General features: G+C 50.4%; 1 protein-coding gene across 1 annotated transcript; it reads right to left on the bottom strand.

Moving 5' to 3' along the window:
• Position 1: 1 nt before the first annotated feature.
• TPMT (thiopurine S-methyltransferase) lies at positions 2-14,985 on the bottom strand. The gene is made up of 9 exons (XM_032959301.2): positions 14,833-14,985; positions 8,382-8,514; positions 7,727-7,819; positions 7,468-7,600; positions 6,914-6,966; positions 4,664-4,738; positions 3,111-3,196; positions 2,065-2,109; positions 2-1,183 (listed from the first exon to the last, which is right to left on the bottom strand). The coding sequence occupies exons 2-9, from the start codon at positions 8,507-8,509 to the stop codon at positions 1,068-1,070; spliced, it is 729 nt and encodes a 242-aa protein (XP_032815192.1). The 5' UTR covers positions 8,510-8,514; positions 14,833-14,985; the 3' UTR covers positions 2-1,067.
• Between the last annotated feature and the right edge of the window lie 1,981 nt (positions 14,986-16,966).

Below are 16,966 nucleotides of genomic sequence, written 5' to 3'. Positions count from 1 at the left end.
ATTTTGACGTTTGATTTCTTTAATATCTTTTGTTGGTGCAGTGGTACAAGTGTGCATTTTTAGTTTGAGGCAGGTCTACGAGGTCAAAAGAAAGAATGTGCATTGTCCAAGCTCCGTTACGCCTGTGAAACCGTGGCTCTGCTCCTCGTGCCTGTCGGCGGTGTCAAGTGGAGTTCAGAGTGACGTTAAGAGTGACGTTACGTTTCGATGTCCAGTCGAGAGCATCGGGGGGACGCAGGGTGAATTTCAGAGGGACGGTTTGGTCACTCAACGCTCCGAAACAAGACGGGAGATTTCAGTGCCAATTTTATGTTTTTGTTTTTAAAATCGTCACCGCTCGTCCAAGAAACCTCGGACCGCACGCTTGGCTGACCTCTGCCAAGTCCACACCAAGCCGTGGGCACGTCACGACGCCCTGTTCCCCACTGTCCCCGGCACCTCTGAGTCGACTAATTGCCGCTGTTCATTGTCCTGGTTTCTATTACATAATTTGTAAAAAAAAAATTACAAGTCGGTATCGCAGCCACAGTTGTGATTCATAATTGGCCACGTGTATACTTCACTTATTTGTACTTCCTGCAATTTATTCTGACTGACTGGATCTTTGTCCTAAAGATGCTTGGCGCAGTTTCAAGCGAAACGTCTGATTCTAATTGCTAAATTTGGTTTTGAGAATTGCTCATCAATTTACAGCTTCGCTTGTACATGTTTGCTACATTAACCAAATCCATATATAAATTACCCAAAATATAAGTAGTCTATTTTCACGCGTTACGACTTGATGCGTGTATCGTGAGCGTAAGAATCGATTTCAAGCGACGAATCATCGAGACGGTGAGTCGTGGTTGCGTGCCTACGGTACGGTAATCTCGTGTCAAATTATTTTGTGACGTGCTTTCAGTAGCGTGCAATCGCCAACACAAATTCGGTACGCTCGTCAATAGAAGGGACACTGCCCAAAATTACGCCTTATATTGATATGCATTTCTGCTCTCAGGCAGTGTTATTGACGAATGCGGTCTTGTTGTTAATCTCTACTCCTGGTTGCGGGGCGATCCGGACGAGCGCTACTTGGGCGTGATGAGGTGGACGACTTCAATGATGTAGTCCAGGCCCCATCTTTCAGCACGGTCAGCCATGGACTCCTTGTCCGATTCCAGGAGTTCCACATCGCATCGCTCCCCTGCACGCCGCAGGGGAGCCACACCACGTCGGGTCCCCACCGTCGCCCGCCACGTTAGTGTGCCGCGTGGTAAGGAGCTATGCGCTTTGTCAGGTGGCAAGCGAGCAGGAGCTTCATCGCCCACAAATATACTCGCTGGAAGACTGAAGTAGGGTGGCACGTGCCTAATAGCCACAGCCATATCCAGTGGTATACTGGATGTGGTGTGTCAGGTGCAGACATTTTCCCGGGTCACAGACCCAGCTAAAATTATTAAGTCTCGGATGTGTCCATTTTTAGAGACTCGGGATTGATGTGTGGATACTTTAGCGCTCTCCAATTTGCGTTCGTCCTCAGAATTAAAGTATTTAATTGGCAATTATAACGTTACCTTCTCAGTCACAAAATGAGATATTACAAGGCACGGAACCTGTGACATCGTGAGATGACATCACACGATGAGGTCACGGGAAGGCAAGGCATCTGGTGTGTGAAGTCATTACCTTTGTTTACCGATTATCGCTCTTTTTTACCGCTAGGTTTTGGATAACCCTTTAATAAATTTGCCAGTTTTTTTATAGGGTAATTCCCCAATATTAAACCAACAGTTTAAATTTATCTTGGATCATATTTACGAGCTTCATCATGACCCTGCGTTAGACGGAGCTACTGCATTCCCGCATCCAACCTTGGTTGGAAAAGCATTGAGAAACGCTTAATGATTTAAGGCGAGACAAAAGTGGTTTTCACGTGCTGCCTTCATAACTAATTTAAATGACTCCGTCAGTGCCGCGTTATTTTCACGGTCCATCAAACTGCGTCGCGTCAGTGTTCGCCGCGTGCGTACAAGCGCGGCTGCTTGCCCTTTACTTCACAGCGTGCATTATTCATGGTAGTCTTACCGTAGAGAGCTCGTATTTCACTTTCAGGCACGTAATGGGGTGGTCCTACAAACACGGAGACAGCGGTGACCTCGTTATTGTGCAATTACACACTGGCCGTGCTAACAAATTACATTTGTGCAGTTTTACCACCTTCTGAATTTGTGCTTCTGTAATCGACACTTTTTTTTGTGAACTTCACTTTGGGCGTAACGTAAATGTCAGGGGTGTTATGGTGCATTCTGCGCTTATTGCCAGGGGATCCGTTTGCAAAGCGTGGCACCTCTGCCCCACGTCTCGCGTCCGATGCGCCGATCGCGTTTACCGAGTGCGTTGCTTGGGCCTCTGGCATCGTGCGTTCATTCTGAGACCTTGGTTAAAGTGGATCAGCAGTTTCTCCCTACCTTCAAAGATCCTCCCAGGTTAGGAAATTAGACAAATTAATCTAAAATAAAATAAAACTAAATCAAATCCCGACGTGTTGGAGGCAACACAAGCTTCCGTCTTCAGGTGGAAACAGTCACAGCAAGATAGCTGCAGTTTTATTTTAATTTTATTTTATCTACGTGATTTTACCGAAAAAACCAAAGAGTATGCATCCTTGCAGTCACGAAAGCTTCAAATCTAGAAATGAATTAATCTAAATTAGATTTTTTTTATATCTTTCCATATCGTGTATAGCTTTAACCAAAACGCTTAGAACGCACGTGATCTCACCAAATCTTGGAAGTTAAGCAGAATTGACCCTGCATAGCGTGTGGCGACTACCCAGAAAGCAGTGTGGCAAAATACTACATGATACTGTTATATGCTGCCTGTGTTTAACCAGCATTGTAAAAGAATGGTCAAACCAGAACGGCATCGGGAGAACCTCATCCGTAGTTGTCCTTCCCCCGCACCTCCGATTATCATGGTTGGTTCCGTACGATGCAAAATAAATTCAAGGTACATGTACACATTGACACAACGGCTGTATATGTACATCCTGCACTCGGTCCAACTTCCTGCCAACGCGGAGAGATTCCGATGTGAACGTGAGCTCTGTGCCGAGCTGTTTGGGTGCTCACCCTTGAAGGTGAGGTCATTGTAGTTGAAGGTGTCCAGAAGATATCGGCAGCCCGGTGCCATGAGGTCGGTCATGATAGCTGCAAACCTGCAGGTTCGGCAAATGGCATGTTCACAAATATCACTTAATAACAATGTGGTGATGTATTATTATTATCAGACTGAAGACGGTCGCTCGTGTTGAGATCGAAACGTCGTGATCTATACATGTTCTACCCACGTGACTTTACCGAAAGAACCAAAGAGTATGGATTATTCCTGCAGTCACGAAAGCTTCAAATCAAGATTTATATTCTTCTCGTTTTTTCTGCTCGTTTACCCAGAAAAGCCTCGCCGAGTCCCTAGGCACTTTTTCAGAAGGTTCCTGACAAGTTTTCTCAGTAGGGGACAAGGTCGCTCTGTAATCCCCATTGAGTAATTGGCAAGTAATTGCTCAGCATTGGGATGTTTGACCAATATCCGTTACGTATTACTTGTACAGCGATACCTTCACTTTCGTCCACTTGGCTTTCGTCGCTTCGCTGTTTCGGCCGTTCTCAACTATAACCACATTTCAAATTTCGTCCCCGTGGCTTTCCACTGTCGTCGGATTTCATCCCAAACTTCCCACGACGTTTGTGCCACACGCCGTCTTTTTCGTTCAGTCTTTGAATAGAAGTCGTGCAGTGAGCATCTCTTATATTTGTGTTTATTCATATATTATTAATACTGTACTTTTTTCTGTGATTAGACTGTGAACAATTCATAGTTATTTTTGTGATAACAGTATATAATTCTAGTGTTCATAGTTATTTTCGTGATTATAAAACGTGTGTACAGTATTCATTTTATGAATCTAGATTCCCCCTAAATCACCAATATATTCATCGTCTACTTATGCAAGAATACAAATATTTCAGGGTATCATAATGTTTATTTATTTAGGCTTTGTTTATTTTTCTTTCTGTTTATTTAGGTTTCGCACACGTGTTATATCGTTACTGTAGTTATTTGCATGTACATTTTTATATTGTAGTTATCTACTCTAGTTATCTGCAAGTACGTTTTTCGCTGGCCAAAATAAATTTGCTAGCTAAATAAAGGCTCTGCTTTGACATTCGTCCATTTTTGATATTCGTCCATGCTCTGGTCCCTAACCAGACGAAATTTCAAGGTATTCCTGTATGTGTTTTGAGCTGTTGGAAGAAACCAGAAAATCCCATGCATAAACTATTAAATTATAAAAACTAGCAAACATTTTTTTTTACTTTACCAGGTAAGGCCCAATGAGCTATATCGCTCTTTTTAAAAAGCCACCTGGCCACAAATGAAGTTGCTTATCACGTGGACATGTATAGCAGCCAAATACTCTAAAACGCGTGTTTCTAACCGTGGAGGGAAAAACCGGACAAAAATCCACGCGACCACGGAGAGAGACATAAAAATTACAAATATCCAGGTATCCGGGTAGGGATCGAACCCACGACCTCCTGTACACCAGGCGAGGTAGTTAACATCTCCTCGCCACCGTGGCGTCCAACCTCGGCTGTGGCAGACGCAGGCCGCGGTGCCTCACCGCTCGCGGTCGCTCGCGTTGATGGCGACGAGTCCCCCGCGGTCCCACATCGCGTCGAACCGACCGGCAACCGCACTGCAACAACAATAACAACAACAACAATAACACACAGACACCCCGTGTGGTCTCAATGCGCTGCTGGGGCAAGTGCGGTGAGCGAATAGCACCGATGAAGGCCGGAACGGCATACGAGAGGGGGTGGCGTGGCCAGAATCACGGCCGGCCGCCTTTGTTTCCTCAGCGTTGATGTTGAACGTCGTGCCAGGTGCTCATTTAAGGCTGAGTCGAACTAGGGGAGGCCGAGGACCGGTTCATATATCCATTACCGATGTTGACTTTGAGTCGGGCTCGTAGCGCAGTGCGCTCCCCATCCATGCGCACAAGGAAAAAGATCCCCCATGTATCCTTCACAAACTTTTGGGCCAAGTGTTATTCTCGAGCACCTTTGAAGGCGGCACGGCGCACGATGGGGTGGAGCGGGCGAACGGCATGCCTGGCTGCCTTTGCACAGACGCGCGCACAGAGGCGCACGCCCCAAGTGTCCTCTCGCCATCCCCGCGTGCAAATGTAACACCTCCGCCGTGAGTTAACGCGCGCGGACGCGGCCAGCGCTGGGAGACGAAACGACGTGTCTCTGACCGAATTCGCGAGCACAAATCAGATTTGAAACACGGCAGAACGAATTCTTCTGCCGTAGCTGATCATTGTTTCAACGCTGTGGGTGATCACGATATAATTTTCTCCGATACCAAGGTCCTTTGCAAACCGACAGGTTATCATCAGAGATTTATCCACGAGGCGATTCAGATTTACAAACACAGACACAATTTCAACCGAGAAGATGGTTTCAAATTAAGCAACCATTGGAAAGATGTTCTAAATCGAACCAAACATTAAACTAATTTCAATGGTACAGTATATTTATTTCAAATAGTGGCACTCCAAACTTCCAAGGTCGTGATTTTTGTTGTTTTATTTTTTACCTACATGACTTACCTAATAGAACCAATGAGTATGGATCCTTGCAGGTACGAAAGCTTCAAATCTAAATTTCAATTGTACAGTATATTTATTCTAGTAGTGGTATTCCAAACTCCCAAGGTGGTGTATTATCATCTTGTGCTAATTCCAAGCTTTGTCAGTGGTGCGTTTCATGCTAATTTCCTTTGTCAGGGCGTTTGCCGTTTGCCCCCTCACAGCTTAAAGGGAGGCGACCAGCGCTTGGCTTTCTTCACTCCAACGCTGTCCGCTGGACAGGTTGGTCCCTTCACCTGATGAAGGCCGCTTGTGTTGTGGCCGAAACGTCGTGATTTTTGTTGTTTTAATTTTTTACCTACGTGACTTTGCCAAATAGAACCAAAGAGTATAATAATAGGTTTGACCCTTTCTGGCAATTAAACAGTTGTGTTAAGATGTTAAAACACCAAACAGAAACCTTTTGCAAGTAATCATGTCTGCATTAACCACATATATTCGTGGCGAACATGAAAATAAAACATGCTCTGATAGTATATTCATCGTCTTCGAAACTGTCTCCACCAGAGACAGCTTTCTTTAGAGCCTCGTCTCAAGGGAGGTACCATGATTGTTGCAGCTCACCCCGAGCTCTCAATGTCCTGCTGATAGTGCATTGCGTTTGTGATGTTCGCCTTTTGGCGTCCTCTAATGCAGACGTGATTCCTTGCAAATGTTTTATTGCCAGAAAGGGTAAAACCTATTATTAAATAGACTGAGCATGGCTGACGATCGATGGCGATGATGTGTATGCAATGACAACTCCCCATCCCAGGTTGGCAGCAGAATTGGCAAAGTGACCTCAGTTTTTTTCAGTTTATTTTGGTATAGCCCTGTGAGCCATTCGGCTCTTGAATCGGGTGCAACCACAACAAACAAAAAACAAAAACACGAACAATAAAACATCTTAAAGTGAATCTAGATTTGAAGCTTTCGTGACTGCAAGGATTCATACTCTTTGTTTTTTTTCGGTCTTGCTGTGACTGTTCCACCTGAAGACGGAAGCTTGTGTTGCCTCCGAAACGTCGTGATTTAATTGTTTTCTTTGATTTTTATTTTACCTACGTGACTTTACCGGAAAAAAAAAACAAAGAGTATCTTAAAGTGACTATGTGACTGTGCAAACAGAAAATCCATGGAAAAAAACCAGCAAAATATTCCTGAAAAAAGCACCGTACACCAACGCTGTGTGCAAAAAAATCCCATAACGACGACGCGCCAAGCGAACCCGAGCACCTTGTAAAGTTGAAGAAGTCACACCTGTACACCGACATCTTGCCGTCCAGACTCTGTGACAACGATAAAGGTCGGGGAAGGGTTAAACACCGAGCGCTTGAGCGGCGACTCCCGCCGTCGCCTGCAGATGCAGGGACGTAGAGCTGCTCCTTACCGGCATGCGAACAGGCCTCGCGGGCAACCAGCCTTACCGAAAACGCACGCACAAAACTCCATCGCTGATGCGTCAGAGTTTACATTTGTAAACGCGCGCGCTCAAATCACAAACACGGCGTTGCGATGGTTAATACATTTCATTCTCTGACATGAATTGTAACAAATAGCTGTGCTATAAAACCCGGCGACCTGACTTCGATCCCTTGGCTGTGGCTGACGTCAGTGGAAAGCGATACCAGAACCGGACCTGCCCTTCACTGACCCGCAATGACCAACGTGACATGAAGTCCGATTAGCACGGTTGGATGCGTGAGGGGCAAAAGAAGTTAAACATGCACGTAGTCGCGGGCAGCCGGTTCCCGACACCTCCCCGAGTGAGGAGCGGGTGGCGGAATCACCTGGAAGAGTTCCCCGTCGGGTAGAGACGGCACCGTTTGCCTCCGAAACTCCACGTTCTGCTCCGAGAAAAACTCGACGATGGCGGATTCCACCCCCTCCACTCCGACCACCTCGTGGCCCAAGTCTGCGAGCCTGAGTACCCGGGAGGTTTGTTAGAAGAGCAGCAATCGGGTGAATCCTCTGATTTTGTAATAAAATACATATTTCTTCTCGGCACGACGCAGCTAAGTGGAACTGCGCCAGCGCGCTCGGACTCACCACTTCATGTCCACGGCTTTGCCGCACAGGGGCAGGAAGACGCGCAGCTTGGCCCGGCCGCTGCGCATCGCGTCCAGGTACTTGATGAGCTTCCTGCAGCGAGCACAACACAGGCCGTGAGCCGTCAAGGCTGCTGCGACACGGAGCTCCCCTTAAGAGACACCGCTGCTCTCAATGGGATGTTGCCCGGTTAAGTTATCTGTGTTCACTGCCTTTTGTGTTGAGTTTGCTGTTTTTCCCCGAATCTCCGATTAGGGTGGTAGGCTACGTACGGTGCGAATGAAGTTCACCGTACATCTAGTGTTGGGGTCTAAGAGTGTGCGGAGGACAGTTGTAGCTGCCCCATAGCCTCCTGTGGGTGGTGCAGTTGCCACCAGGGATTAATTTTAACCAGGTCCGTACTATGAAAAATAATATTAAAAATACTATTAATATGAAAATTATTAATAGTACTAAAACTATAAAAAGACACCTCGCTATACATATTATCTTGGCATTTTATTATTACGTACAAAAGCGGATTACTTTTCGTGCTCCCGAGCACAGGAGGATTTTGAGCAGTGTTAAGAACACGACAGCCGTCCCTTATTTTGCGTCACAAAGCAGCGACGAGAACGACAAAAAACCCAGGGGGACGTGAAGCCCCGGCCCTCACTCGTGGACGTTGGGGTCGTGGAAGCCAATCTGCCTGCGCTGCCAGGCGCCCTGCCAGTAGGGAAGGCTGCAGTCCTTCTCCTCCGCGCGCGAGTCCGTACCGCCGTTGTCACCGCCACCGCTGCTCATGGCTCCTGCAAGCAAGGAGGGCCACGGAGAACGCTGACGGGGCGGGAGGGGCTGTCCCCCTGGTCTCTAGACGGGCCCCCATGCGAGATGCGGCCTCTCCGCTGTGGCCCAGGAGAGAGATCGTCAGCCCCAGGCGCTGCTCATTGGTCGACGACTCGAAGCAGTCGAACCATTGTCGTAGCAAACATAAGCACAGTCCCAGTGGATAAGTTGACATACGTTATTTATCTCTGCACATTTTTTTTTAACACATCCCATCAGCCGCACGGCCACCTCTCTGGGTGAGCAGTTTTTTCAGCAACACTGGCTAAACACAACACTGGGCCGGTTTATACATTCAGTATATCTCACTAGCAGAGTCAAGCTTTACTAAAAGCAATGCTGGCGAACTTGCCCAGATGCTTATGGGAAAGTTGCGTACTGTCAAGCGTTATTTATTTAGACTGTTCATACGTCGTTAGTAACTGGGGTTGTATCATCCTATCCTCTGCTGCCCTCTTGAGTGGCGATTGATGAGCACTCACTGCTGCGCCACACGTGACTCGGCACACGTGGGCTGCCGCTATACCGCGGTTCACGATTCGACGATAATCGCGATACCAATTTCCCATTAATGTATATCCCCAGGCGCGGCTGTTGGACCAGTGGGCAAGGGGAGAGGGGGGTACATGAATGGCACAATGGAATATTGCAATTATTCAACAAAGCAGCGTCGTAAGAACAAGACATGATGTGAACGATACTCATTAACATGATCAAGGCGCGTTTCCTCCGTGCATCACCACGTACGGAGATCATGAAGAGAACCTGCGGGGTAAACGTCCCGTTTAAAGAGGCGAGTTTTCAAGATAGGACTTAAATATGTCTAACGACTCTGTCTTGTTAGCAAGGGGGCCAAGCGTTGTTCCAAAACTTAGGAGCTGCACTGCCGAAATCCCGATGAGCCCCAGCTTCAGAGCCTTGACCTCGGGAGCCCCTGGAGGTCAAGGCGATCGTTTGAAAGTCAACACGTTTGGAGCAACGGCGCTTAGCAAGCGATGAAGATGCACGGCGAATAATTTCTGCAGCGAAACAAACAGTCGGCACCCTGCACGCGACGCCGCCTACAGCTCTCGTCACGTCGCCAAATCGCCCGACGGCGATGTGAGACACCGGCCTGGGCCCGACACGTGGTGGCGAAGCGCAGCGCGATCACGGTCAGTCGCTCGAATCTGCTTTCCACGCAACAGCTGTCAACCCGTACGGTTTACCCCGTATTCTTCTTGTACGGGGACAATGAGTTTTCAGGCCCATTCGCCGTACAGCTGTTTCAACCCATCTGATCCAAAAAAAAACTTATGGATATTGGGCGCGAAAGTCTACGTGTTAAGCCGTTGTGATGGGACTGTAGGATGAACGTTGCGATTTTTAAGAGCACGGGGAGACTAATACGGTCTGAATTGGTCTTCTAATAAGGTAGAGCACTGACTGACAAGGGGTTGACAGCTATGATGACGATAAAAGTCCACCCCGACCCTTTCACTAATTCGCCTATACCACCAATCCCTGTACCATCTTGTTTTGTGACCTGCAGTGTGGTGAGTGAACAGTGTGGTGAGTGGGTGGGTGAGTAGGTGGGTGGATCAGTGAGTGGGTGAGTGAGTGGGTGGGTGAGTGAGTGGGTGAGTCTGAGTGATTGTGTGAGTGGGTGATGGTGGGTGAGTGTGTGGGTGAGTGAGTGGATGAGTGTGAGTGAGTGGGTGAGTGTGAGTCAGTGGGTGAGTGTGGGTGAGTGGGTGAGTGGGTGAGTGTGAGTGAGTGGGTGAGTGTGTGGGTGAGTGTGGGTGAGTGCGAGTGAGTGGGTGAGTGTGAGTGAGTGGGTGAGTGTGGGTTAGTGTGGGTGAGTGGGTGAGTGTGAGTGGGTGAGTGCGAATGAGTGGGTGAGTCTGTGTGAGTGTGGGTGAGTGGGTGAGTGTGAGTGAGTGGGTGAGTGTGAGTGAGTGGTGAGTGAGTGGATGAGTGTGAGTGAGTGGGTGAGTGTGAGTCAGTGGGTGAGTGTGAGTCAGTGGGTGAGTGGGTGAGTGTGAGTGAGTGGATGAGTGTGAGTGAGTGGGTGAGTGCGAATGAGTGGGTGAGTGTGGGTTAGTGTGGGTGAGTGTGAGTGAGTGGGTGAGTGTGAGTCAGTGGGTGAGTGTGAGTGTAGGTGAGTGAGTGGGTGAGTGTGAGTGAGTGGGTGAGTGTGTGGATGAGTGTGGGTTAGTGTGGGTGAGTGCGAGTGAGTGGGTGAGTGCGAGTGAGTGGGTGAGTCTGTGTGAGTGGGTGAGTGTGAGTGAGTGAGAGTGAGTGGATGAGTGTGAGTGAGTGGGTGAGTGAGTGGATGAGTGTGGGTGAGTGGGTGAGTGTGAGTCAGTGGGTGAGTGTGAGTGAGTGGGTGGGTGAGTGAGTGGATGAGTGTGAGTGAGTGGGTGAGTGCGAGTGAGTGGGTGAGTGTGGGTTAGTGTGGGTGAGTGTGAGTGAGTGGGTGAGTGCGAGTGAGTGGGTGAGTGTGAGTGAGTGAGAGTGTGTGGGTGAGTGTGAGTGAGTGGATGAATGTGGGTGAGTGTGGGTTAGTGTGGGTGAGTGGGTGAGTGTGAGTGAGTGGGTGAGTGCGAGTGAGTGGGTGAGTGTGTGTGGGTGAGTGTGAGTGAGTGAGAGTGAGTGGGTGAGTGTGAGTGAGTGGGTGAGTGAGTGGATGAGTGTGGGTGAGTGGGTGAGTGTGAGTGAGTGGGTGGGTGAGTGAGTGGATGAGTGTGAGTGAGTGGGTGAGTGCGAGTGAGTGGGTGAGTGTGGGTTAGTGTGGGTGAGTGTGAGTGAGTGGGTGAGTGCGAGTGAGTGGGTGAGTGTGAGTGAGTGAGAGTGTGTGGGTGAGTGTGAGTGAGTGGATGAATGTGGGTGAGTGTGGGTTAGTGTGGGTGAGTGGGTGAGTGTGAGTGAGTGGGTGAGTGCGAGTGAGTGGGTGAGTGTGTGTGGGTGAGTGTGAGTGAGTGAGAGTGAGTGGGTGAGTGTGAGTGAGTGGGTGAGTGTGAGTGAGTGTGTGAGTGAGTGGGTGAGTGTGGGTAAGTGTGGGTGAGTGCGAGTGAGTGAGTGGGTGAGTGTGGGTGAGTGGGTGAGTGAGTGGGTGAGTGTGGGTTAGTGTGGGTGAGTGGGTGAGTGCGAGTAAGTGGGTGAGTGAGTGTGAGTGTGGGTGAGTGGGTGAGTGAGTGGGTGAGTGTGGGTGAGTGAGTGAGTGTGGGTGAGTGGGTGAGTGTGTGGGTGAGTGAGTGGGTGAGTGTGAGTGTGTGGGTGAGTGCGAGTGAGTGGGTGAGTGGGTGAGTGCGAGTGAGTGGGTGAGTGTGTGTAAGTGTGGGTGAGTGGGTGAGTGTGAGTGAGTGAGAATGTGTGTAAGTGTGGGTGAGTGGGTGAGTGTGAGTGAGTGAGAGTGTGTGTAAGTAAGTGGGTGAGTGTGAGTGAGTGAGTGTGTAGGTGAGTGTGAGTGGGTGAGTGCGAGTGAGTGGGTGAGTGTGTGTAAGTGTGGGTGAGTGGGTGAGTGTGAGTGAGTGAGAGTGTGTAGGTGAGTGAGTGTGTGGGTGAGTGTGAGTGAGTGAGAGTGAGTGGGTGAGTGAGTCTGTGTGTGTGGGTGAGTGGGTGAGTGTGAGTGAGTGTGTAGGTGAGTGTGTGTGTGAGTGTGGGTGAGTGGGTGAGTGTGAGTGAGGGTGAGTGGGTGAGTGTGAGTGAGTGAGTGGGTGAGTGTGAGTGTGTAGGTGAGTGAGTGTGTGGGTGAGTGTGAGTGAGTGTGTAGGTGAGTGAGTGTGTGGGTGAGTGGGTGAGTGGGTGAGTGTGAGTGAGTGTGGGTGAGTGGGTGAGTGTGAGTGAGTCTGTGTGTGTGAGCGTGGGTGAGTGGGTGAGTGTGAGTGAGTGTGTAGGTGAGTGTGTGAGTGAGTGTGTGGGTGAGTGTGAGTGTGGGTGAGTGTGAGTGAGTGTGTAAGTGAGTGAGGGTGAGTGTGAGTGAGTGGGTGAGTGTGTAAGTGAGTGGGTGAGTGTGTAAGTGAGTGAGTGTGTGGGTGAGTGGGTGAGTGTGAGTGTGGGTGAGTGTGAGTGAGTGTGAGTGAGTGTGTAAGTGAGTGTGAGTGAGTGTGAGTGAGTGTGTAAGTGAGTGTGAGTGAGTGTGAGTGAGTGAGTGTGTAAGTGAGTGAGTGTGTGGGTGAGTGGGTGAGTGTGAGTGAGTGTGTAGGTGAGTGAGTGTGTGGGTGAGTGGGTGAGTGAGTGTGAGTGAGTGAGTGTGTGGGTGAGTGTGTGTGAGTGAGTGTGTAGGTGAGTGTGTGGGTGAGTGTGAGTGAGTGTGTAAGTGAGTGAGTGTGTGAGTGAGTGTGTGGGTGAGTGAGTGAGTGTGTGGGTGAGTGGGTGAGTGTGAGTGTGGGTGAGTGTGAGTGAGTGTGAGTGAGTGTGTAAGTGAGTGTGAGTGAGTGAGTGTGTAAGTGAGTGAGTGTGTGGGTGAGTGGGTGAGTGTGAGTGAGTGTGTAGGTGAGTGAGTGTGTGGGTGAGTGGGTGAGTGAGTGTGAGTGAGTGTGTAAGTGAGTGAGTGTGTGGGTGAGTGTGTGGGTGAGTGAGTGAGTGTGTGGGTGAGTGGGTGAGTGGGTGAGTGTGAGTGTGGGTGAGTGTGCGTGAGTGTGAGTGAGTGTGTAAGTGAGTGAGTGTGAGTGAGTGAGTGTGTAAGTGAGTGAGTGTGTGAGTGAGTGTGTAGGTGAGTGAGTGTGTGGGTGAGTGGGTGAGTGAGTGTGAGTGAGTGTGTAAGTGAGTGAGTGTGTGGGTGAGTGTGTGTGAGTGAGTGTGTAGGTGAGTGTGTGGGTGAGTGTGAGTGAGTGGGTGAGTGTGTAAGTGAGTGAGTGTGTAAGTGAGTGAGTGTGTGAGTGAGTGTGTGGGTGAGTGAGTGAGTGTGTGGGTGAGTGGGTGAGTGTGAGTGTGGGTGAGTGTGAGTGAGTGTGAGTGAGTGTGTAAGTGAGTGTGAGTGAGTGTGAGTGAGTGAGTGTGTAAGTGAGTGAGTGTGTGGGTGAGTGTGAGTGAGTGTGTAGGTGAGTGAGTCTGTGGGTGAGTGGGTGAGTGAGTGTGAGTGAGTGTGTAAGTGAGTGAGTGTGGGTGAGTGTGTGGGTGAGTGAGTGAGTGTGTGGGTGAGTGGGTGAGTGGGTGAGTGTGGGTGAGTGTGAGTGAGTGTGAGTGAGTGTGTGAGTGTGAGTGAGTGAGTGTGTAAGTGAGTGAGTGTGTGGGTGAGTGGGTGAGTGTGAGTGAGTGTGTAGGTGAGTGAGTGTGTGGGTGAGTGGGTGAGTGAGTGTGAGTGAGTGTGTAAGTGAGTGAGTGTGTGAGTGAGTTTGTGTGAGTGAGTGTGTAGGTGAGTGTGTGGGTGAGTGTGAGTGAGTGGGTGAGTGTGTAAGTGAGTGAGTGTGTAAGTGAGTGAGTGTGTGAGTGAGTGTGTGGGTGAGTGAGTGAGTGTGTGGGTGAGTGGGTGAGTGTGAGTGTGGGTGAGTGTGAGTGAGTGTGTAAGTGAGTGAGTGTGAGTGAGTGAGTGTGTAAGTGAGTAAGTGAGTGAGTGTGTGGGTGAGTGTGAGTGAGTGTGTAGGTGGGTGAGTGTGAGTGAGTGTGTAGGTGGGTGAGTGTGTGGGTGAGTGGGTGAGTGAGTGTGAGTGAGTGTGTAAGTGAGTGAGTGTGTGGGTGAGTGTGTGGGTGAGTGAGTGAGTGTGTGGGTGGGTGAGTGGGTGAGTGTGGGTGAGTGTGAGTGAGTGTGAGTGAGTGTGTAAGTGAGTGTGAGTGAGTGTGAGTGAGTGAGTGTGTAAGTGAGTGAGTGTGTGGGTGAGTGGGTGAGTGTGAGTGAGTGTGTAGGTGAGTGAGTGTGTGGGTGAGTGGGTGAGTGAGTGTGAGTGAGTGTGTAAGTGAGTGAGTGTGTGGGTGAGTGTGTGTGAGTGAGTGTGTAGGTGAGTGTGTGGGTGAGTGTGAGTGAGTGGGTGAGTGTGTAAGTGAGTGAGTGTGTAAGTGAGTGAGTGTGTGAATGAGTGTGTGGGTGAGTGCAATTGTTCGCTCACGCCACCGCTGGCGCAAGCGCCTCCACACGAGAGCCCCGCTCGAGGCTACCTTGGCCTACTCTTCCACGCTGGCCAGACCTCCGGGTAGAGGCGCGAGCCCCCACACTTAACCCACTCCGCGCGCCACGCGGCCATTCGACTAAAACTGCTGCGTGGACTTGGCGCGTGCGTGAGAGGATTGAAGACAGTTTCCGCGCCGGGAGATGGAGTCGAACCGGCGCGCTCGGGATTTGAAGCCCGCTCGAGGTGACCCACCTGCTCGCGTCCTGATGTGCTGGGGCAAGAATTGAGAGCGTAGCGAGAGAAAGGCAGTCGGGGCTTTTCCTCTTTCGTTTTCTCTCCCTCTCTCTTAATCTCTCTATTTAGAGAGTCCAATGGGGGACTCTGGGCACGTCACCCGCTACCCAATCAGCGCGTGGGAGGGCTGCCAGGGCTGCCCAGTATCGAGAGGCTCTCGGTGGGAGGGCAGCGTGGAGGTGCGGCCGTGGTGTAAGTGGAGAGAACGCTTCGACTCGCGACCCAGAGGTCGTCGGGTTCGATCTCCCTGCGCGGCAGCTAGATCGCCCCGCCTCTGGCCACCCAGCAGAAACGAAGGGGTTCGCCACCAATTCCACTCGATGGGCATGTGGCGTGCTAGCCGCTGGGGTCTAATGCGGGCACTGCCACCGCTTCTCAGACAGCTGCCCAGCGTGGGAAGCAGGGCAGGCCAACAACACATGGACGAGGGGGAGTTGGCTGGAGTGGAGGCGCTTTTGCCAGCAGTGGCATGAGCGAGCTGTTGCAGGTCTGCGCCTTTGCCTCTTGTGCAGAGGAGTGGCAAAGGGGGTGCATTGCTACAAACTAGATTTGGTGCTTTCGTGACTGCAGGAATTAATCTTTGTTTTTTCGGTAAAGTCACGTAGAAATAAGAAACTTTACCGAAAAAAAACAAAGGTGTATTGCTACAGTTTCGCGGTTGTGTCCAGCACTGGAAAGACAAAGGCGGCCGGGCGTGTTGTTGGCCACCCACCTCCTCGTGTCCCGTGCCGGCCTTCATAGGTGCTCGCTACCAGCACTTACCCCGACAGCATGTGAAGGCTACACGGGGGACCTTTGTCTTCATACAGACACGCGGTTGTGTTGAGGAGCTCTCCCCTGTGTTTTGGGTCGTACCGCGCGTGTTGTTCGGCATGACGTTCCGACGTTTCGCGCCACGTGCGCGGGAGCTTCTTCAGGAACAGAGAGCAATGTTGATCCGGGCGACAGAGCGGGGCACTTACAACCATGAAGACGGCCAGCGAGTCGACGCGTACCCAACAAGACGCAGCGCCGCCAGCGCTTCGTTTGTCGATATTCAACCACAACGCTGCGAGTCGGGATGATTATGGGCGTGAGGCACTATACTAGCACGAGAGTACCCTGCAACGCCACGGTTACCCGCCAGTATCCGCAGTACAACGTCGGCGAGATGGACGCGGAGTGCCAAAGATGATTTTGGGAACGGTCTGAACGAGGAGCCGTGCGCGGCAGGAGCAGCACATTGCGGGAGCCGCTGTGTCCGGGACAGATACAAACAGCGGAACCCCCCGCGGTGTGCACGGCCCTTGATAATTATTCAGCAGCGATGGCTCGCCGCGCTCATTCCACGCCCGTGCCACGCCAGCCCGAGGCACAGCGCGCAGATGGATTGCAAGCGATGTACATTGGTTCACCAGCCCTTAACAATGCAGGCTCGCGCGGGCTCTACGAAGGGGGCATTGTTAAGTTTGTGCACTCGGTAACGGTGCTGTGCAAACTCTCCATTCACCGTGACTTTCGTGGGTCAAGAGCAGAGGGCGCGCGTTGAATGCTTAACAGCCCGTGCAGGTTGTGTTTGTGAGCAGTGGGGAAGAGTGGAGTGAGTGATCGTTTGGGCGGGGGTCGAATCACAGACTTCAAAGTCTGTTGTTGTTGTTGTTTTAACTCGGCGGTGGCCGGCTCAAAGGTCAGAGACGTTGAGCCGGAATCCCGGAGTGCCTGGGTTCGAATCCGGGTTTCAGCCAGTTGTGATTGAACCGGGCCTCAAGCGTAGCGAGTTGATGGCCTCAGCCCGGTCACCAATTACTGCACAAAAACACGTCGGAGTAAATTTGGCTCTGTGCGTAATTTGGCGAAATTCAGCTCTGAAAATTTAAAAGTATCGCCTTGTCAGTGTTGCTCCTCGCTTCTATGTGGAGCAGAAGGCACTTGAATGGATCTCAGGAGTAGCTCTGCGATATCCACTTCAGTGGGCTGTTCTCTAACTCGTGGTGGGTTGCCCTGCTCGGCCAGACCTGAAAGGGTGAATTGGGATAAACATTTGGGGAAACTTTAGACAAGTTGTGTTTATATAATTTGCCTATCTCTTGTTGCATCACAGAAAAAAGCTTTT

This window comes from Petromyzon marinus, chromosome 23 (assembly GCF_048934315.1).
Source record: "Petromyzon marinus isolate PM22_M1 ecotype Great Lakes invasive population chromosome 23, UKy_Petmar_22M1.pri1.0, whole genome shotgun sequence".
NCBI classification, from domain to species: domain Eukaryota; kingdom Metazoa; phylum Chordata; class Hyperoartia; order Petromyzontiformes; family Petromyzontidae; genus Petromyzon; species Petromyzon marinus.
This window is presented reverse-complemented; position numbering and strand designations above follow the sequence as displayed.